At 37.8% G+C, this 22,989-nt stretch overlaps 1 protein-coding gene across 1 annotated transcript in view; it reads right to left on the bottom strand.

Annotated features, from left to right (window-relative positions):
* EFCAB3 (EF-hand calcium binding domain 3) overlaps positions 1-22,989 on the bottom strand; it is a gene marked incomplete at both ends in the record, with an annotated part of 388,991 nt that overhangs the window by 307,467 nt on the left and 58,535 nt on the right. Inside the window, 6 exons of the mRNA XM_080922461.1 lie at positions 4,643-4,774; positions 5,826-5,894; positions 6,917-7,060; positions 14,381-14,452; positions 16,893-17,036; positions 19,100-19,171. Coding sequence (XP_080778587.1) covers positions 4,643-4,774; positions 5,826-5,894; positions 6,917-7,060; positions 14,381-14,452; positions 16,893-17,036; positions 19,100-19,171 — 633 coding nt within the window. The remainder of the gene's footprint in view (positions 1-4,642; positions 4,775-5,825; positions 5,895-6,916; positions 7,061-14,380; positions 14,453-16,892; positions 17,037-19,099; positions 19,172-22,989) is intronic.

Here is a 22,989-nt window from a genome sequence, read left to right as displayed (position 1 = left end):
TCACACAAGGAGAATGTGTAGTAATATTTTCCCTTCTTTCTCTTCTTTTTTAAGTTGGGAACATAAAACTTGGAGGATGCCACTTGGTGCTTTTTCATATACTTGTGGTCTCAGAATAACTGAGTTTGTAATTGCTGCTTCATCACCATCCTCATATCTCTGCTTAAGAAGGTGCCGACATGGGGAAGAGGAAGGAAGACAGTTCCGCAAGCTTTAGTGCTGATTGCAAACATAATGTGGTCATGATGCAGTCTACTCTGTACTGAACATATTTACATAGGAAGAATTGGCCATAATAAATGAGCTTGTCAGTGGCAGAAAAGAGAGCATTTGCTGTTTTCAATGTTCTTGTCCAACCAGCAGTTAAGAACACTGTCTTGATTTCAACTGCTACAGCTGATTGCTGCATTCCTGAACTGCCTAAACATCGCTTCTTGCTTTCATTGCCATAGAGGCTGCATCGTCCAGGAAGGTACCAGAACGATTTTGTTGTTGAAGGCACACTTACCAGTTCTAGATTCCAGATAGTACTTCCAAATAGCTATTGCGGTGGGGTTGTTCTCTCTCCATTGTGTTGATTTTGGAGAGACGTTTACACTTTGGGGCACATATTTCCATATTTATCAACCAGATAATCAATATAACCTTAAATTAGAAAATAAATAAAGGCCCGTATCATTTTTTTCTTTAAAATTAAGCAATGGTTTTATTTTAGAAACAAATTTTTTTCTATCATGTCTTTGAAATTTCTTAAAGCAGCGAGTTCAAATTATAGTTAAAAATACTTTTTTCATTCACCAATCAAAGCACCCCATGATTAACACCGAGGCAATATAATCTAGCAGTCATGTGTAAAATCCCATTACTCATTAGGAGCTAAGCACCAGGGTAGCCTTCATTGTTGCAGAAAAGACACCAACTGAGATGAACAGTAAAATAGTTATATGTAAGAATATGCAGCTTAAGTAAAGTCAGTAGCCCACAATAGCCTTACATAGGTGACATTAGACCTAAAGTGTCAATATATTCTCTGAATATGATAAATTATAACATATATAATTAATTTATATGAATATTTGATTATATGGTCAATATGTCAATATGTATTCAGATCTTTAAGTAATATTTCCAAATTATACCTATTAACAACAACAAGAAAAATGCAGTTTCAGATTGACATAACTCTTCTCCTCTCCACAACTTCTACTGCCTCCCAAGAGGCTTGTTCCAACACAAGACATACATCTAAGACACCTGTGTCCTAAAACCCCACCATTTGGAACCTCAGTAAGGACAGCAGCTCATAGATCTGCCCAACCTTAACAGATGACATTTGTAATCCAAGCAACAGAGAAACAGAGATATGACTGTCCTAAATTCAACTGCCATTCAGCCTAGCACGAAATGTATGCTGAAGATGCAAGTGACTGACTAAATCTCAGAACAAAAGCTAGTGAGTGATTATTTCTACGTCAGTATGGTTACTTTTTATTTGTTTTATTGGGGGGTACTTTTTAAGTAAATAATAGTGAGGCTTTGACTGGGTCTTAAGTATAATATGTTGTATTTTCACTTTGAAATTTCATGCATGCATCAGTTACTCATATCCATTACCTGTCATTCCCTATAATTTTTTTCTTCCAATGTATCCATGTAGCATTTACCTCTGATTTCCCTGCTCTTTTAAATATTCCCAACAGATTCATATTAGTGCTCCCAATATGACCATATTTGTGGGGTCATCCACAGAAGTGGGATTTTGTTCCTTTTAAAATATGTTAAAAATCTACTTCTAATTTCACAGAATTATTTTATTTGGAAGAAGATTTACTTGGTCAAGCAAACAGTCTTAACATACGAAACATGTTTGCTAAGTGAGGAAAAAAACTAATTGATTCACAGGTGATTTATAGTTAAATTAAAAAGCACAGGAAGAACAACAATATCAATCATCCAGTATCCCTGACACTATCTCCCGCCCCGGTCTAGAGCTCTCAGGACTAAGCCACCAACCACTGAGCACACATGGAGCAACCAATGGCTCCAAATGCATTCCAGCTGCATTTGTAGCAGAGGATGGCGTTGTCTGGCATCATTAGGAGGAGAAGTCCTTGGTGCTGTGAAGGCTCATTTCCCCAGTGTAGGGGAGTTCTAGGGTGGTGAGTTGCGAATGCGAGGATGGGTAGGTGGGCAGTAGCCTCAGAAAAGCAGAGGGAGGTGGATTGGTGTGGGAGAGGGGAGAACAGGGAACTGGGATAACATATAAAATGTAAATATGTAAAATATACAGTGAAATGCAAAAAAAGGAAAAGCAGAGGTCTTTTAATCATTGGATATCTTAGAATCAATAATTATTCCAAGTGGTGGATAATGATTCACATCCCTAAACTTCAATTTTGAAGATCTTGAACAAATTCATGAAGAGTGCAGAAGTTCAGAATCTACCCTAAGCATCCATTACATACAATACTGCTGTCAAGTCAGTTTGTTCTTATGGTATGTTTCTAACAAAGCAAATATTATAAAGGTGAAGTTACAAAGCTTTGCAAACAAACTGATGATAAAATTACGGCTAAAGGAGAAAATAAAAGAAACCCTACAAGCATCACAGAATCCTGTGTGTCGCTTTCTGCCACCCACTGTATGAATGAATCTCCTTTTGTTATGTGCTTTTTGTGCTTGACGCATTTACAAATATTATTTCACCTAAGTCCCAAACTACGAGACCATTGTCTGTATACATGCTTGTTTCAGTTGACATTCAGTTTCCTATTGTTTGGTTGGGAAACTGAGAGACAGATTTGGAGCATGGGTAGAAATTCCACTCACTGAAAACAGTTGTTCTGGAATGCTCAGGGGATTACAGGTCTAGCATAAAATCATCAGGGATCAGGGACATGTTGGTTAGAGCCTTTTTTTTTTCTTACAACTTTATTTAAATAAGAGAGATGCATGTACAGGTTTTTAAAATCATTTTGGCATAAAACTATATGAATATATTTTGTCAGTACTTGATTCTTTTAAAGGTTGATTAGTATGCATTGAAATCTTACTAGTTACCATAAGCATAAAGTACTGAAGGACTGAAGGACTGAAGTTTTCACTTTTTGGCCAATTGCAACAATGGTGACTTTGCTGATTGTTCTACTAAGTACTAGATGTTAATTTACTTTCTGAACTTATTTGAACTTACATTAAGAAAATTACACACACACACACACACACACACACACACACACATGACAGGGGAAATGTTTCCATTTACTAAAAAAAATATTAAAAAATTACCTCAGACATTTCAACTGCATTGGTTGCTATGCTGACACTTAGAATACAGGATCATTTTGTGTCCTTGAAATCTTTTAAAGAGTTAACATATTCCTGGTACTGGCTTATTTGCTGCACCTAGATGTTTAGCAGGGACCGGGTCAGCCTTTACAATATAACTATATTCATATTCTTTTTATATATGTGTATGGATATATCTTAAGTCATTGCCACAGGACTTGGTTTTCATAGGATTTTTCAAAACTCTCTAATATTAGTTAAATCCTTCGCAGAATTTCTTCTACTGAGATCTCCCAACCCCACATAAGTTAAGTGTTACTCCTCCATTTTATCTACTCCCCCCCCCCTTTATAACACTGTATTTCTCTCCTGTCTATTGGTAGCTCTGATTCCATACCCCCTTATAAATCTCTTGATTCTGTGCAGGTTCTAATAGAAATGGACATATCTAAAGATTCAAAGCTATTTCTACAAGTGAAAGAAACATGGGTCATTTATATTTCTGAGTCTGTATAACTTCACTCAAATAATTATTGCCAGCTCTAACCAAAAAAAAACCTGTAAATTTCATAATTTTATTATTTCTAGTAGTGGAATTCTATTTTATTATTGAAATACACCACATTGTTATTATCCTTCTAGCACTTGATGGAAAATTATTCTGTTGTTCATTTATTATGTGAATAGAGCCGCAATGAACATTGATCAGCAAGTATCTCTGTGGCAGAAAGTAATGTCTTTGTGTATATTTGTGATGGGTAGAGTTATACTGAAAAAATACAGCTGACTTTATTCTTTTTTAATTTTCATCTGATCTTATTTGAAGTCAATTGATATTCTGGCAAAACATGCATATGAAGGACTATAATTTGGTACTATGTTATTTTATGGTCATGTTAGTGTAGCTGTAACTTTCTTTGTACAGAAAAAGAGCTAATGCTTCTCATCCATTGCTATGATTAGAGGTTGATAAAACTTCACTGCTGGTGAAACACTGTTAGTCCTTTTAAGAATAGTTTAGTTTTGTTATATTGTTTATGACCAATTTTGCCACGATATTGTTACACTTTTTCAAATATATTAGTTAATGTGAATTTATATTATTTTCTAGTGTTTTTATTTACACCTGGTAAATATTGAAAATTAAAACTTTTACTCAAAGTTTAAAAAAAAAAACAATAATAAGATACTTCTTTTAGTCTCACCCAAATAAAGGCTATCCAAACATTCTCCACCTAGGCTAACAGGTGGGCATCAGTTCCATCAAGAGCTCTCTAACACACAACATCGCCATCATTTTAATAAAGTCTATGTGAGCGCTGAAGCGAGACCTGAGAAGTGACGGAGTACTCACCACTCATTTCGGTGGTCGGATGGCCTTCCTCCTCTAAAGGTTTCTTGACGTTCTTCAAGACAGACAAAAGGTCTTTAACGTCCACTTTGCCATCACTGACTCTATCAATGATGCTATGTACGTCCTCTATTTCTATTTGATGGCAAATATATAAAAGCAGGGTTAGTGCATCCAGCTAAACATGCAACAGCCTAATCGTGTGTGTGCACATGTGCATAGGTACTTAGCTATCGACATCGAGGGTTTTTGAAACAATGTTTTCCAATGAGACTTTGGTTGGTCAATTAAGCTACTCCATCTGGCCAGGGTTCCTCCTGTCCCCACTTCCTTGCTGCTGGGTTTACAAGCATGCATTATCATGATTCTTGCATGCTTCGTGCAGAGCTTTAGATGAGCCCTGCAGATGGACTTCAGGTCCTAATTCTTGAGCTATCTTTCCAGCTCCATAACAACCTGATTTGAAATGTATTTATTTCCTAGAATACCTGATGCTGTTGTTGTTAAATAGCAGTGCAATAAAATTTAGAGGTGTTGATGTTCAGATTCGAAAACAAGATAAAATGGGACAATTTATCCACACTCAAAGCTAAACAACAGACCATCAAAATGATCCCTAATGGTGCCAGAGCCCAAGTTGCAGCTCAGTTCGCTTGCCTGGCAAACCTAAAGTCATGCATTCTGCCTTAGTTAACCACATAAGTGTGCTACAAAACAGCACAAGGGAGGTGTGGGCAAGGAGCTGAGAAGGGGCTCTGCTGAAACACACACGCACACACATGAGCTACGGAGATGCCTCGGTAAGTGTCTCCTAAGGTACTTGCTGCACAAAAGTAAGGGCCAGAATTTGCATATATAGTACTCTTATAAGTGCCCAATACAAATGGTGAGCCACCAGTAATCCCAGTCCATGAAAGATTCAAGGGATCCCCAGAGCAAAGTGGTTAAGTAGACTATACCCAATCAGTGATCCAAATGAGAAACCCTGCCTTAATGTCTAAGGTAGAGAGCAGTTGTGAAAGATATTCAACGTCAACCTCTGGCCACTTGAATACAAAGATCCATCTACACATAAAATCCAACATGCATACACATATGCATGCATACCTACCAAAAACTAAGTACATACACAAGCCTACAAGCAAGAAGCTTCTGTTTGCCTTTTTTTTTTCAAATTTATACTTACTTTGGCACTCACTAAATACATTACTGTTGGACAGTTCTCTGATGAGATCCTTAAGCGTTACTATATCACCTTTAGAACAAAAAGAAGGAACAGTTTTGATAGTCTGACTTTTTTTTTTAAAAAAAGACCAGTTGATGTTATAAAACCAGAATTATAAAACACAAAAATAAAGAGGAAACCTGGCAATTATCTTTGAAAATATGATAAGCAGACCTGTAAAAAGCTGTTGAGGATATTTTAAAGTATGTATCTTTCTATGAACTCAATAAGTTATATTTATGAATACATAATATATAAATACATATATGCATACAATAATGATTTATGAAGAAAGAGGCCATGGGCTAAGATAAGCAGAGAGGGATGTATGGGAAGTTTTGAAGGGAGGACAGGGAAGGGAGAAATGTTGTAATTAAAACACAGATTCAAAACAAAACAAAAAGTAGCATTTCTTTTTTTTATAGCAGGCTGAACAAGCTCTAAGGAGCAAGCCAGTAAGCAGCACCCTCCATGGCATCTGCATCAGCTCTTGCCTTCAGGTTCCTGCTGTGTTTGAGTTCCTGTCCTAACTGCTTTCAATTAGGAACTGGTTTATAGAAAAATGAAATAAACCCATCCCCCTGAAAAATAAAAGAAATATGTTCCTTCAATACAAATCAATTAATTTAAAAAGTAAAAAAAAAAAAAAGATATATAGTTTTTCTTTTCTTTTCTTATCCTGAAAGAGAAGGAGGAGGAAAAGAAGTTGGCTGTAGCTCCTTGGACATTTTGGGTAAGTGACCCTTCAGAAACATGGCACCCTGTTGGTGTAAAGTAAAAAGAATTTTTAAAATCTGTTTTCCTTTGCCTTCTTGTGGGTCCCTTCTCCTCTTACTGGATTGCCTAGTCCAATCTTGATGTTATGCTATTGCCTTGCCTTGTTGTGACTTGCTATGCTGTGTTAGGCAGATGTCCCTGAAAGGCCTGTACTTTTCTGAAGGGAGGGACTGGGTCTCGATGGGGAAGAAGCTGAAGGAAGGGGAGAGAGGGGAACCTGTAGTCATGATGTCATATATGAGAGAAGAATAAAAAAGAATGCGACAATTACTCACCAGACAGAGCAGTGTTCTCTATTGCTCTCTGAATGTCGCTGTTTGTTGGGTAGACTCCCAAATCATTTAAATTTTGCTTAATTTCAGAACTGGCATTAATATTGTTTAAGTCAAAGTCAGTGTTATGAAGTATCTCTTTCTCTCCTGGGAAGACAAAGTGACTTTCGGTTAGATAACCACAAAATCAGAGAGAATTTATTCAGCCTGAAAACAACAAACACTCTGGTTGCCAAGAAACATAACACTGAAACACCGGCTGGCTTCCTCTAAATCAAAAATACAAGAGAGAGACAGACAGAGAGAGAGAGAGAGAGAGAGAGAGAGAGAGAGAGAGAGAGAGAGAGAGAGAGAGAGAGAGAAGATGCTCCCTTATCCAGTGCTGTGCCAGAGACTGTGGCCAGCTGTTGAGAGCCATTTGTGCCGCACCCAAAGATGGCACCGGCTTCCCGCCGATGACTCAGCAAACAGAGCTGTTGCCCAGCCCGAGAGACATAGTGTGCATGTACCGCAGACGTCACTGCCCGCTCTCAGGGCATACTAATGAGCTACTGGAGAGTGCACCAATCAGGTAGCAACACGAATCTCCTGGGCATTTATAAGCAGTGCATTTTTCTTCCACGTGGTCCCCGGCTCAGAGTACTGTACAATAAAGGTTGTTCGCAGAAGAATCCTGTTGTTGCACATCGTTCCTGCCGGCGGGACGTGGGGCGCATGACAAGTGGTGCCTTGAATCCCAGGAAGCCTTGGGATTTCACTTTTGTTATTTAAATATTGAAAGGTTTCACATTGTTTGTCTGGTTAGTTGGTTGGTTGGTTGGTTGGTTGGTTGGTTGGTTGGTTGGTTGGTTGGTTGGCTCGTTGGTTGGTTGGTTGATTTGGTGGTGGTGGTGGTGATTGGTTTTGGTATTTTGAGACAGGGTATTTTGTGCAGCCCTGGATGGTCTGGAACTCACTCTCTGAAGACCAGGTTGGGCTGGCCTCAAATGCAAATCCACCTGCTCTGCCTCCCAAGTACTGGGATTAAAGCCATTACCACCATAGCCCAGCTGTAGTTTATACTTATCTATGAATATATTTTTTTTCTAAATAATTTTCCCTTTGCTTACTCTGTTTTTCCACCATCCTCACTGGAAGAGGACCAATCTTACTTTCTAAAGCAACCTGAAATGATACCAGCATTGGTCCACAAACATAATAAGGTCTATTTCTGGAAATTTCCTACTCTCATTTTTTACCTTTCTACCCTTTCCATACAATGGTATCAAATGACTTGATTATAAAGACTGCATAGTATAAAATTGTGAAAACACTAGTACCAGGTAGAGTTAGGCTTCTAGCAGCTCTTCTATTCAGTGTTTTCATGTTTGGCCTTATATGATAACATATCTACCTCCAGCTTGTCTGGCTCTGGAAAGAAGCTGTTGATACTTCTATTGACATTGTATTAAATATACAAATTCAAGGAAAGACAACTGACATCTTATTGATCCAGAAAGGAGAAATAATAGAAAATGAAGATATGGAAATGTTGGAATTGCAGGTGTGCACCACCCTACCTACTGAAGCAAGAGGATTACCTAGAGTTTAAAGTTAATAGATGCCTTTAAAGTGAAAATAAATAAATTCCTTAAAGAAATACAGAAAAACACAATTGAACAAGTGAAGGAAATGAATTAAACTGTTCAAGATCTGAAAATGGAAATAGAAGCAATAAAGAAAACAAACCTAGAGAACCCTAAAGATGGAAAACTTGGGGGGAAAAAAACAGAAACAACAGACATAGTGTCACCAACAGCATACAAGTTATGGAAGAAAGAGTATCAAGTGTAAAAAATACAATAGAAGAAACTGATACATCAGTCAAAGAAAATGTTAAATCTAAAAAAAAAATTCTTGACACAAAACATCCAGTTTTGAGCTACTATGAAAATATCTAACCTATGAATAACAATAGAAGAAGGTGAAGAGTCCCAGTTCCAAGAACAAGAAAATATTTTCAACAAAATTCATAGAAGAAAATTTTCCAAACCTAAAGGAAAACTGTTTATAAATGTACAAGAAGCTTACAGAACACCAATTAGATCAAACCAGAAAATAAATCCTCCCACCACATAATAATCAAAACATAAAATCTATAGAATAAGAAAAAAGAATAGTAAACGCCAAGTTAGAAAATTGGACATAGTCCTACCTGAAGACCCAGTTATTCCACTTCTGGGCATTTACCCCAGAGATTCTCCAACATACAATAAGAGTGCATGCACCACAATGTTCATAGAAGCCCTATTTATAATAGCCAGAAGCTGGAAAGAACCCAGATGTCCTTCAATAGAAGAATGGATACAAAAATTGTGGTATATTTACACAATGGAGTACTACTCAGCTATTAGAAACAATGACTTTATGAAATTTCTAAGAAAATGGATACATCTAGAGAATATCATCCTGAGTGATGTAACCCAGTCACAAAAGAACAGACATAATATGCAGTCACTGATAATTGGATACTAACTCCAGAAAGCTCTGAACACCTCAGAAACAACTCAGGCCATATGAAACTCAAGAAAAACAAAGGCCAATATATATATATATATATACATATATATATATATATATATATATATATACACATATATATATGTATATATATATATATATATTTCATATATATATATATATATATTTCATATATATATATATATATGAAAGCCTCAGTCCTTCATAGAAAAAGTGTGCTACACCTGGACCTTAAATCACTAATAATACAAGAGCTAAGAATATAGCCTTGTGGCAATTTTTGGTATTCAAAGATCATTATGCTTAATCTATACTCACCAAGAAAACTGTTTCCATGTTACGTTCTGTCCTACATGTATGTACTTTATGCTTATGGTAACTAGTAGGATTTTAATGCATGCTATCAAAACTCTAAAATAATTAAGTACTGACAAACAATAGTTATATAGTGTTATGCCAAAATGCCTTTAAAAATCTGTATATGTATTTCTCTTTTTTTAAATAAAGTTGTAAGAGAGAAAAAAAAAGCCAAGTTAGAGATCCCCGAAGTGCCATATGACCCCCCCCCAGGTGCTGGCACTAGCGTGGGATAAAAGGTTTCCACTTTTTAATATTTACCACAAAAAAAAAAAAGCTGCAAGAGGAAAAGGGCAGGTAACATATAAAGGCAAATCTATCAGAATTAGACCTGACTTCTCAACATAGACTCTGAAAGGTAGGATCTAAACACACACCCTTCCAACTTCCAAAAAAAAAAAAAAAAAAAGAGAGAGAGATGCTAACCTAGAGTACTATACTCAGCAAAACTTTTAACAACCATTGTTAGAGAAAACAAGATATTCCAAAATAAAAATAAGTTTACACAATATCTGTCCACAAATCTAGCCCTACAGAAAATACTAGAAGGAAAACCAAAGGAGGTTAACAGCATGCAAGAAAGCAAAGAAAATAAATAATTCCACACCAGCAAAAAAAAAAAAAAAAAAAAAAAAAAAAAAAAAAAGGAAGCACATACACAAACAAATTAATACTACCAACATCAAAATAAAAGGAATTAACAATCATTCATCACTAACATATCTCAACATCAGGGACTCAATTCACTAATAAAAAGATGCAAGCCAAAAGTATGGATGTGAAAACAGGATTCATCATTCTGCTGAATACAAGAAACACACCTCAGAAACAAAGGTAGACATTGCCTCAGAGTGCATGGCTGTTAAAAAAAAAAAAAAAAAAAAAAATGTTTTCCAAGCAAATGGATCCAAGAAACAAGCTGAAGTAGCCATTCTAATATCTAATAAATATACTTTTAACCAAAAGTAATCAAATGAGAAGAAATCAACCAAGATAACATCACAATTCTGAACATTTATGCTCCAAATGCAAGGGCACTCACATTCATAAAATAAATATGACTGAAGCTTAAATCACATATCAAAGCCCACATATTAATAGTGAGAAACTTCAACACCCCAAACTCACCAATGGGCAGGTCATCAAGACAGAACTAAACACAGAAACAATACAACTAACCAACCTCATCAATCAAATGGACATAACATTTATCTGCAGAAAATTTCACCTAAACACAAAGAAATGTATCTTCTTCTTGGGGCCTCATGGAACCTTCTTCAAAATTGACCATGTAGTTGGTTGCAAAGAAAGACTCAACAGAGATTTAAGAAAACTGAAATAACTCCTCATACCTTATCAGACCTTCATGGATTAAAGCTGAACATCAAAACAGAAAGTCCACATACTTATAGAAACTGAATAACTCTCTACTCAATAATCACTGGGTCAGGAAAGAGATTTTTTTAAAAAACAAAGAAAAGACTTTCTAGAATTCAATGAACGTGAAGGCACAACATACCCAAACTAATGGGAAACAATGAAAGAAATTCATAGGACAAAATGGCTTCATAAAGAAATTGGAAAATTCTCATACTAGCAATTTAAATCTACACCTGAATGCTATAGAGAAAAAGGAGCAAACACACCTAAGAGGAGATGATGGCAGAAGATTAGAAACAAAGAGAACAATATTAACTATTGTTAATTAATAGTAAATAGTTACTATTAACAAAAGTAACTAAACCAACAGCTGATTCTTTGAGAAAATCAACAAGAGAGGCAAATGCTTAGCCAAACTTACTAGAAGGCAGAAAGAGAGTATCCAAATTAATAAGTTCATAAATCAAAAGGAAGATATAATAACAGAAACTGGGGAAAAGCAAAGAATCACTAGGTCTTACTTCAAAGGCCTCCACAAAACTAGAATATCTAAATGAAACAGATGGTTTTCTAGATAGATGCCACTTGCCAAAGTTAAATCAAAATCAGAAAAACTATCTAAATAATCTTATAACTCTTAAAAAAATAGACACAGTCATTAAAAGTCTCCTAACCAAAAACAAAAACAGAAAACAAAAACAAACAAACCCAGGGCCAGATGGGTTTTATACAGAATTTTACCAGACATTCAAAGAAGAGCTAATACCAATATTCCTCAAACTATTCCACAAAATAGAAACATAAATAACATTGCCAAACTTATTCTATAAGGCTACAGTCACCCTGATACCTAAACCACACAAAGATTCAACCAAGAGAATTTCAGACTAATTTCCCTTATGAACATTGATGCAAAAATACTCAATAAAGTACTCACAAACTGAATCCAAAAACACATAAAAAAACATCATCCACCATTATCAAGTAGGCTTCATCCCAGACATGCAATCAACAAAAATGCCAGTGAAATCCACCATATAAAATAACTTAAAGAAAAAGTCACATTTTTTGTGTGAAAAACTGAAAAGCATTTGACAGAATCCAATACTCCTTCGTGTAAAAAGTCTTAGAGAGCACCCAAGGGTCCAGGTTAGTTGACTGTGTTGGTCTTCTTATGGAGTCTCTATTCCCTCTGGGTCCCTCAATCCTTCCCCCAACTCTTCCACAAGACTCCCAAGTTCCATCTAATGTTCAGCTGTGGGTCTCTACATCTGTTTCAGTCAGCTGCTAGGTGGAGCCTCTCACAGGACAGTACTGCTGGGCTCCTGTCTGCAAGCACAACAGAGTATTACTAATGATGTCAGGGATTGGTTCTTACCCATAGGATTGGCCTCCTTAGGAGCTACCAGAGACTGAAACACCAATCAAAGAGCATACATGCACTATTCCTAGAACCCACACATACATGTAGCAAATGTGCAGATTGGTTGTCATGTGGTTCCCCAACAACTAGAGTGGAAGCTGTCCCTGGTTTTTTTGCCTGCCTGTGGATCCTGTTCCTCTAACCGGGCTCACTGGGAGAGGATGTACCTAGTCCTGCAATGACTTGATATGCTAGGGTGGGTTGGTACATGGTGGGGGCTCCCCCTTCTCAGAGGAGAAGAAAATGAGGGTATGGGAAATGTAATATGTGAGGGGAGACTGTGAGGAAAGGGGGACTGTAGTTAGGATGTAAAATGAATAAAATGATTAATTAATGGAGAAAAGGGCTCTTGAATAGATCAGGGATATAAGGTGAAAAACTAAACATAATAAAAGCAATATACAGCAAACCAATAGCCAACATCAAATTAAATGGAGAGAAACTTAAAGCACTTCCAATAAATCAGAAACAAGACAAAGGTACCCACTCTCTCCCTATCTATTCAATGTAGTACTCAAAGTTCTAGCTAGAGCAATAAGTTGAATCAACAGATACAAACTAGGAATGAAAATGTCAAGGTATTCACAGATGATATGATAGTGTACATAAGTATGATAAGTATTCTATCAGAGATTTTCTAAACACCTTCAGCAAAGTGACTGAATTCAAATTCAGCTCAAAAAAAAAAAAAAAAGTAGCCCTCCTTTATACAAAAGCTAAACATGCTGAGAAAGAAATCAGTGAAATAAGACCCGTTACAAAAGCCACAGCTTACATCTGAGGGAAATCTTTTTTTTAATCAGACAGAAAGGGTGAAATGTAGGTTGATGTCTCTATGCAGTTGAGGGCTGCCACTAGTTAGATCAGGGTGATACTTGATTAGACAGTTTAGAGTGTGGCAGGGACAAAGTTTTGGTAAGGTGGGAGAGAAGGAGAAGGGGGGAGAATCAAGATGGAGTCAAAGGAGAAGGTTCTAGACCCAGATGATCTTAATTGGTGATAGGTAGATATGATTATTTCTAAGGGTTTCTATAGGTCAGTTTGTTTTATCTAGATGGGCGGTTTACAACTTTGTCAAATGGTTGTAAGCTTATTTTGTGGATGTATTGTGGATTGAGAATTTAACATATAAATCTGATTGACAAATTATTGATTATTGAGTCATGATTTTACCGGGCTGTGGGAAATGTAAGCTAAGTTCCCAGCTAGCAGGGAGATAGCTAGGAGAGGGCAGCTCAAAGTCTACCTGGGTCTGAGAGTACTTGGAGGCAGCATGGAGCCACTGAGATAAAGATGTTCCCCAGTGCCATGTGGCCCTAACGGTGCCAGCACTAGCACAGAATAAAAGGTTAGCACATTTTATTTACTACAACATATAAGGCCAACTACCCCAGGCTCACGGGGGCTCACAGAGACTGAGCTACCAACCAAAGAGCATAGGGGTTGGACCTAGCCCCCTATATGTTTGGATCAGATGTGCAGCTTGATATTCATGTGGGCTCTGTAACAATTGGATCAGGATCCGTATCTGACTGTGTTACCTGCCATTGGATCCCCTTGCCTTTACTTGACTGTAGGATTGGGCCTAAGATTTTCTGAGACTAGATGCCTCAGGGTGGGATGGTACCCAAGTGGAGTTTCCCCTTTTCTGGGTGAAAGTGGAGGGGGTATTGGGAGGAGGAATTTGTAAGGGCAGAAGTGGGAGGAAAGGATTGCGGGGACATGATCCGGTTGTAAGTGAATAAATTAATTAATAAAAATAAAAATAAATTTTAAGTAAAACTCACGTTCAGATCTTAGAGTCCTCGTGAAATCTGTGAATTTGTTCACAAATTCTTCAACAGTAATTTTGCCTTCTTCTGTAACACAAGGGAAAATTTAGCTGAAGGAAATGATGTTTCTAAATGTATTAGAATTCAAGATAACACTCAAGTCAGGACTTTCTTCTCTCTTGTCTCTTACATTATTGGAAATATGTAGTTCTATTTCTTTCCATATATTTATTGATGTTATTAAATTCATGATTAAATATGCTATTAAAATACATCATTTAAAAAAACTATGACATCAATCTTATCTTTTTCCATTTACTTTCTACAACTTGACAAAAGAGGCCTTTCTTGTTAGAAGAATATCTGATTACTTCAGAAAAACAAAAACACTTCAGTAGCTCCACTCACTTGCAAACCTGTGAAGTACCAATCCTGTTACAGGACAAAGAGGGGCTATATACCACTATTAGTGAAGTAAGTATGCTAATATTTAAGTAAAAGACTATCAAACAGGATTCAGTAACACAAAAAAAGTACACTGCCCTTACTAAATATATATTCATTGATGGTGATATAACCCTCACAAAATAAAATTGGATTTTAGAGGAGAGAAAAATCTTAGCTACTACAATGATCTATAGTATACACGCAGACATGTAGCATATTTACAGGATTAAATTTTTAAGAAAGATAGTAATTTGAAACAAAACTGTACAGAAGTCCTATAGGACAATGACTATGGGGAAACAACTTTTAGAGAAAAAAATATCACTGCTCATGGTAAGAAATGTATTGGTTTGAATAAAAATGCCCCCCTTAGACTCATAGGGAGTGGCACTATTAGGAGGTGTGGCCTTGTTGAAGTAGGTGTGGCTTTTTTGGAGGAAGTGTATCACTAGAGGTTGTGGGCTTTGAAGTATCAGAAGCTCAATTGAGTTCACGTCCTACTGCCTGCTGATCCAGATGTAAAACTCTCAGCTCTTTCTCTGGTATTATGTCTTACATGGACACTGCCATGCTTCCCACCATGAAGATAATGACTAAATCTCTGAACCTGAGAGCCAGCCACAATTAAATGTTGTCCTTGATAAGAGTTGCTGTGGTTCTGGTGTCTCTTCACATCAATGAAAACCCTAACTAAGACAATGATAAACTGCCTAAATTTAATCTCTCCACATGATCTCTAAGGTCCCATACAAAGCAAATAAAAGTCTATGCCTATTGTATAACTAAGATGTAGAACTTCACACATTTTATTTGCACATAATGGGGAAGGTTAAAAAAACAAAAACAAACAAACAAAAACTAGGGTCAGTCAACCACAGAGCCCATATCAAAGTGAAAAGTCAGGTGAAAATTGACTAAACTCTATCCGTAAGAATAGGGTCCATGTTAAGTAGGGAACTACTAGAAATAAGTCCAAGATCTGAAGGACCAGAACTCTTATCTCTGGAGAGCTGAAACATCAGGTGCTGGATTTAAATGCCTGGAACCAATAATGACAGTCTAAAAATGGTACTGCCTTTGGGTACCAGGACAAACTCTGGAAGAAAATAGTGTTTGTAGGTTCAGAAGAAGAACTCAAGTATAGATGAAGTCCCTACCAACTAGTATTAAATGTTGGAAAAAAGAGTCCTCTCTCAAAAAAGGATGCTATTATTGAAGTACTTTTCTGTTATCTTGGGAAGTTTACTTTCTTTATGATGGAATAAGTTCCATTGTATTTCTCTGTACTACAATAATAATTCTGTTATTTTTGCCATCTTTCAAACAGTTCAAGAATAATATTTTGACTTCATTCTCAACTAGGCCTGAAGAGATGGTTTAGCGGCTAAGAGTATATATATATTACTCTCCCAGGGGGCCTGAGCTGGATTGCCAGCACCCAGTGTCAGCCAACTCATAACTCCCTGTGTCTCTATTCCTAGTGATCTGACACCTCTGGCCTCTATAGTCACCACCACTTCACACGCACACACACACACACACCACTTAAAATAAAATAATCCTTGTTTTAAAAACATCTCAGTACATCTCCACTTGTGAGTTCTACTAAATATATAAGAACTTAATAAAGACAACACTCAACTATACCTGTTACTAAAATAATGCCGTTACCTTATCGTTAATAAATATCTGCTCTTCTGAGCCACTACAGAATGCAGAATTCCCTATCATCCATGAATAAAATTATGAATGAGCTTCTGATGGGTGAGCACCTGGCTTGGTGTTCCAAGAACGCACTCTATTCTACAGATACAACTCTGGTTGACATATGCTATGACTGTCGGATAATCTCACTTCATGAGTGTCACCACTGGCTTCCCATAGGGACAGGATGGCCGTGGATTCTCTGCTTAATTTGGCTCTGTGGAGCTCTGAGTTGGCAAATCAGTAGAATAGTGTGACCAGCCATCAATGCAGTTTGTACAGGACTACCCTCCACCCTGTGTGCACTATCCAGACAGCCTCCTCCTCCACGTGTAGAGAACAGTCCACTGAAGGTAGATAGATTAAGAGTACAAACCATCCTCTGGAACATGTTTTAATACTTCAGTCAGTGTGGCTTTAGCTGATTGAAGTTCCTCATCCGACAGTAACTTCTTTAAGTCAAAGACATCAATTAGATCCTTCTTGACAACTTGGGGAGTGGCTAGAAGTAGCTGTGTGACTGCAGAAAGACAGCAGGAGAGAATGTGTCAACAGCAGATACTGTGCGACACCCACCACTTGACACAGGTTGCATAAAACAGTGGAGCAGTATATGAAAATTCGAATATAATATTAAAAACAGGAGCCAAAAATTATTAAAACTTTAGTGCTAGGCACTGTTCAAAGCACTCTCGCTTTAACTATTTAATTCCATGATAATCTTTGACGTGATCATTATTCTCTCCATTTTTCAGATGAAGAAACTGAGGCTAGCAAAATTAAGTGACTTTCTGAAAAGTACATTGATGATTATGTGGTAAGAACAAGATTTAAGACCAGGCAATTCAGTTCCAAACCCAAAGCTTTTAACTACCGCTCCTTTTCAGGCACATACCTTGGATAGTCAAGCTATCCCTTGGACCATTTAATCCTTCATATGTGGCCCCTGAGACCACCAGAGAGCTTTACAAATAACCTTTAAACCAACACTACACTGCATTATTTAACTTAAGGTTGTGTCGCTGGAACAAAATAGATGACATAACAAAGGGTTAACCTGATGAATGAAACACAAACATGCCACCAATTTGTTCTAAGTTATCAAAAAACACTGCTCTTGTGAGACATAATTGCCAGACTTCAATTAATACAGTAAGCTTCTGCCTCTAGCTTTAGCTCATGCTGACAACAACTGAAAATACATTTTATATACATATATTTTACATATATACATAATATACTATGGAGAGAGAGAGAGAAACTAGAAAGTGTGGCTGGATATAGAGAGACAAACAACCCCAGCAATAGAATCATCTCCCACTTATGAACAGCTACTAAATAGTAAACATTTTAATAGATGTAGCATTTACTACCCAGTTTGTAATCATGAATCTTGACTTTCAGCCTGACAGGGTTATAATCACCATGGAAATACATCTGTGGGAAGGTCTATGGGGTGAGGGTCCTAAAAGATCAAACTGAAAAGGGAAGACACCCCCCCCCCAAAAAATGTGGGCTGCACGATCCCATGGGCTGGGGTCTCAAACTGAATAAAACAGAAAAAGCAAGTGAGCACCAACGCTCATTTCTCTCTGCTTCTTGGTTGTGAACTCAATGTGACCAGCTGCCTCCTGCTCCTACTGCCATATCCTGCCCACCATGATGGACTGGATCTCAAACGACTACAAGCTAAAACAGCCCATTCTTTCCTCAAGATGATTTTGTCTGGTATTTCGTCACAGCATTAAGAAAAGTAATAAATATTCCAGACAGTTAACAAAAAAGATAAAGGTAGAAGACAGACTATGAGTATTTAAAGACTCAAAACTCCAAACTGTCATGTTTCCTGTCTTTGAATCTCATGGGAAATGGATATTAGTAAAGTACAGGATAAATCATAGCAAGGAAAAATAAAGATACAGGAAACACATGAGCCACAGAATAGAAGTAAAGATTTAAGTCCCAAGGCAAGAACTAGCTAAATTGTAGACAGAAGGTATTTCAAACCAGAGCATCTAAGGATGTAAGCCTGTGTATGTTAATAGTTTTGTGAGACCTTGAGAAAATAAGAGACCTGTAAGAAATATAGAAATTATAAAACAAGATTAGTTGAACATGCTGGTGAATGCTTATAGTCCCAGTTACCAGGCAGGCTGGGACTGGTTATATAATAGGTTATATAGCTTAGTGACCAAAAACCAATAAATTATATATTTTCTAGGACAAGGTATATGGTTATAAAAATTTTTATCAATTAAAACCACACATAGATAGAGCTATGTGTCGGTGGTTAAGAGCACATAGTGCTCTTACAGAGGATCCAAGTTCAGTTCCCATCACACATGCTGAGGGACTCACAGCCATCTGTGATTCCAGCTCCAGGGGACTCAGTGTCTCTAGCCCCATAAACACCCACATGGCCATGCTTATGTGCATATGTACACACACACACACACACACACACACACACACACACACACGCATGCATGCACTTAATTCTTTAAAGTACACATCTAATGTAAATTTTCATAGGTTATAAAGCAATTTTCCTGTCATTCTCTTGAACCAGAAGTGCTCACATACCTACGGAGTCTTTAAAGCCTGGAGTATCTTTCAATTTCACTAAGAAATCTTGTAAGTCAACTTTCGTGTTATCTGGAAGGTCAAAAATTAAACATTTCACATTTTAAAACCTTGAATTAATCAGTACATGAAATTAGGATTCTAATCTATAATAATTATATAAAACTCATTTTATTCACTTTTCACAAATTATAGAAACTATTTTAATAGAGATTCTAACACTTTTAGATGATTTATTCAGTTAATATTAAATAAAATTTTAGTTGCTTAATTTGATATTTTACATGTATTAATTACTTTAATCTTCACAAAATTACAAATTTGTGTATCACAAAATTACAAGTTTGTGTATCTCTAATATGCCTAGTGGTAAGAGATAAAACCAAAGAGAAGCTAACTTGCTCAAATGACAATACCAGAAAGCTCTAGAAACAATTATTCAGTCTTATCACAGAAGTGATAGTATTAAGGTGCACACACACACACACACACACACACACACACACACACTGATGAGTGACAATGCTGACTAAACACACACACTGATGAGTGACAATGCTGACTAAACACACACACTGATGAGTGACAATGCTGACTACACACACACTGATGAGTGACAATGCTGACTACACACACACACTGATGAGTGACAATGCTGACTACACACACACTGATGAGTGACAATGCTGACTACACACACACACTGATGAGTGACAATGCTGACTACACACACACTGATGAGTGACAATGCTGACTACACACACACACTGATGAGTGACAATGCTGACTACACACACACACAGATGAGTGACAATGCTGACTACACACACACACACACACTGATGAGTGACAATGCTGACTACACACACACACACACACACTGATAAGTCACAATGCTGACTACACACACACACTGATGAGTCACAATGCTGACTACACACACACACTGATGAGTGACAATGCTGACTACACACACACACACTGATGAGTGACAATGCTGACTACACACACACACACACAAACACTGATGAGTGACAATGCTGACTACACACACACACTGATGAGTGACAATGCTGACTACACACACACACTGATGAGTGACAATGCTGACTACACACACACACTGATGAGTGACAATGCTGACTACAGACACACACTGATGAGTGACAATGCTGACTACACACACACACTGATGAGTCACAATGCGGACTACACACACACACTGATGAGTCACAATGCTGACTACACACACACACTGATGAGTGACAATGCTGACTACACACACACACACTGATGAGTGACAATGCTGACTACACACACACTGATGAGTGACAATGCTGACTACACACACACACACACACACACACACTGATGAGTGACAATGCTGACTACACACACACACTGATGAGTGACAATGCTGACTACACACACACACACTGATGAGTGACAATGCTGACTACACACACACACACACAAACACTGATGAGTGACAATGCTGACTACACACACACACTGATGAGTGACAATGCTGACTACACACACACACTGATGAGTGACAATGCTGACTACAGACACACACTGATGAGTGACAATGCTGACTACACACACACTGATGAGTGACAATGCTGACTACACACACACTGATGAGTGACAATGCTGACTACACACACACTGATGAGTGACAATGCTGACTACACACACACACACACACACACTGATGAGTGACAATGCTGACTACACACACACACTGATGAGTGACAATGCTGACTACACACACACACACTGATGAGTGACAATGCTGACTACACACACACACACTGATGAGTGAAAATGCTGACTACACACACACACTGATGAGTGACAATGCTGACTACAGACACACACTGATGAGTGACAATGCTGACTACACACACACACTGATGAGTGACAATGCTGACTACACACACACTGATGAGTGACAATGCTGACTACACACACACTGATGAGTGACAATGCTGACTACAGACACATACTGATGAGTGACAATGCTTACTACACACACACACTGATTAGTGAGTGACAATGCTGACTACACACACACACACACACACACTGATGAGTGAGTGACAATGCTGACTACAGACACACTGATGAGTGACAATGCTGACTACACACACACTGATGAGTGACAATGCTGACTACACACACACTGATGAGTGACAATGCTGACTACACACACACACTGATGAGTGACAATGCTGACTACACACACACTGATGAGTGACCATGCTGACTACACACACACTGATGAGTGACCATGCTGACTACACACACACACTGATGAGTGACAATGCTGACTACACACACACACTGATGAGTGAGTGACAATGCTGACTACACACACACTGATGAGTGACAATGCTGACTACACACACACTGATGAGTGACAATGCTGACTACACACACACACTGATGAGTGACAATGCTGACTACACACACACTGATGAGTGACCATGCTGACTACACACACACTGATGAGTGACCATGCTGACTACACACACACACTGATGAGTGACAATGCTGACTACACACACACACTGATGAGTGACAATGCTGACTACACACACACTGATAAGTCACAATGCTGACTACACACACACACTGATGAATGACAATGCTGACTACAGACACACACACTGATGAATGACAATGCTGACTACAGACACACACACTGATGAGTGACAATGCTGACTACACACACACTGATGAGTGACAATGCTGACTACACACACACACTGATGAGTGACAATGCTGACTACACACACACTGATGAGTGACAATGCTGACTACACACACACACTGATGAGTGACAATGCTGACCACATACATACACTGATGAGTGACAATGCTGACCACACACATACACTGATACATAGTCCCAGAAGTCCTGAAAGAATTGGAAGGATAATGAAATGAGAATATGGGTAACACAGAAACATCCCAATATAAGCCCCAGGAGATACCATGTAAAACCTATGATTGGAGTCTTGTGAAGGAAATAAGAAAGGGTAACCAGGAACTTAGATATAGATTGGTGAGTGGTAAGTTAGTAAAATTAGGAACCAGAAATGAACCACGTGTTCATGCAGAATTATACAAAAGACCTGAGTGTGCTAAAATGGCAGAGTGTAGACTGAGTAAACTGGGATGTGTAAAAGATTTCTTTCAACAAGTCAAAGGAGACACTCAGGGCTTGGAGAGAGTCTCAGAAGGTAAGAATGCTTCCTGCTCCTCCAGAGGGCCTAGTTCAGTTCTCAGCACCCATGTCCAGTAGTTAACAACCACACTGACTCCAGCTCCAAACGTCCCAGTGCCCTCCTGTGGGCTTACCAGGTAGCTGCTCATGTGAAGCACACACTCACAGAGACATATGTGTTCACATAAGTAAAAATAAAAAATTCAAATTTAAAAATGAAGGTGTATGCTGACTTAATATGAAAGAAGCCTAAAACACCCGATATGGCATAAAGTTGGGAAATGTTTTCTCTGGAAAAATGAAGGTCTACTCGGAATCTTATGTCAGTTTGGAGACTAAATTTAAATCACTTGTTTATGGCAAAATCAAAGGTCCAACTTTACCGCCCAGTACACATGCCCAGCGGCCTACAGGCTCCTTAACTCCAGCTCCCATGGATCTAACACCCTCTCCCAGAGTCGTCAGATACCAGCACATGTGGTATATGTTCTCACACACACACACATAGACACAAATAAAAACAATTTTTTAAATTTTATTTATATAAATATACCATAGCTGTCTTCAGACACACCAAAACAGGATATCAGATCCCTGCTACAGATGGTTTTAATCCACCATGTGGTTGCTGGGAATTCAACTCAGGACCTCTGGA

Source organism: Micromys minutus (genome assembly GCF_963924665.1).
Source record: "Micromys minutus genome assembly, chromosome: 10".
In the NCBI taxonomy this organism is placed as follows: Eukaryota; Metazoa; Chordata; class Mammalia; order Rodentia; family Muridae; genus Micromys; species Micromys minutus.
The sequence above is the reverse complement of the archived record's forward strand: the minus strand, read 5'-3'. Positions and strand labels throughout refer to the sequence as shown.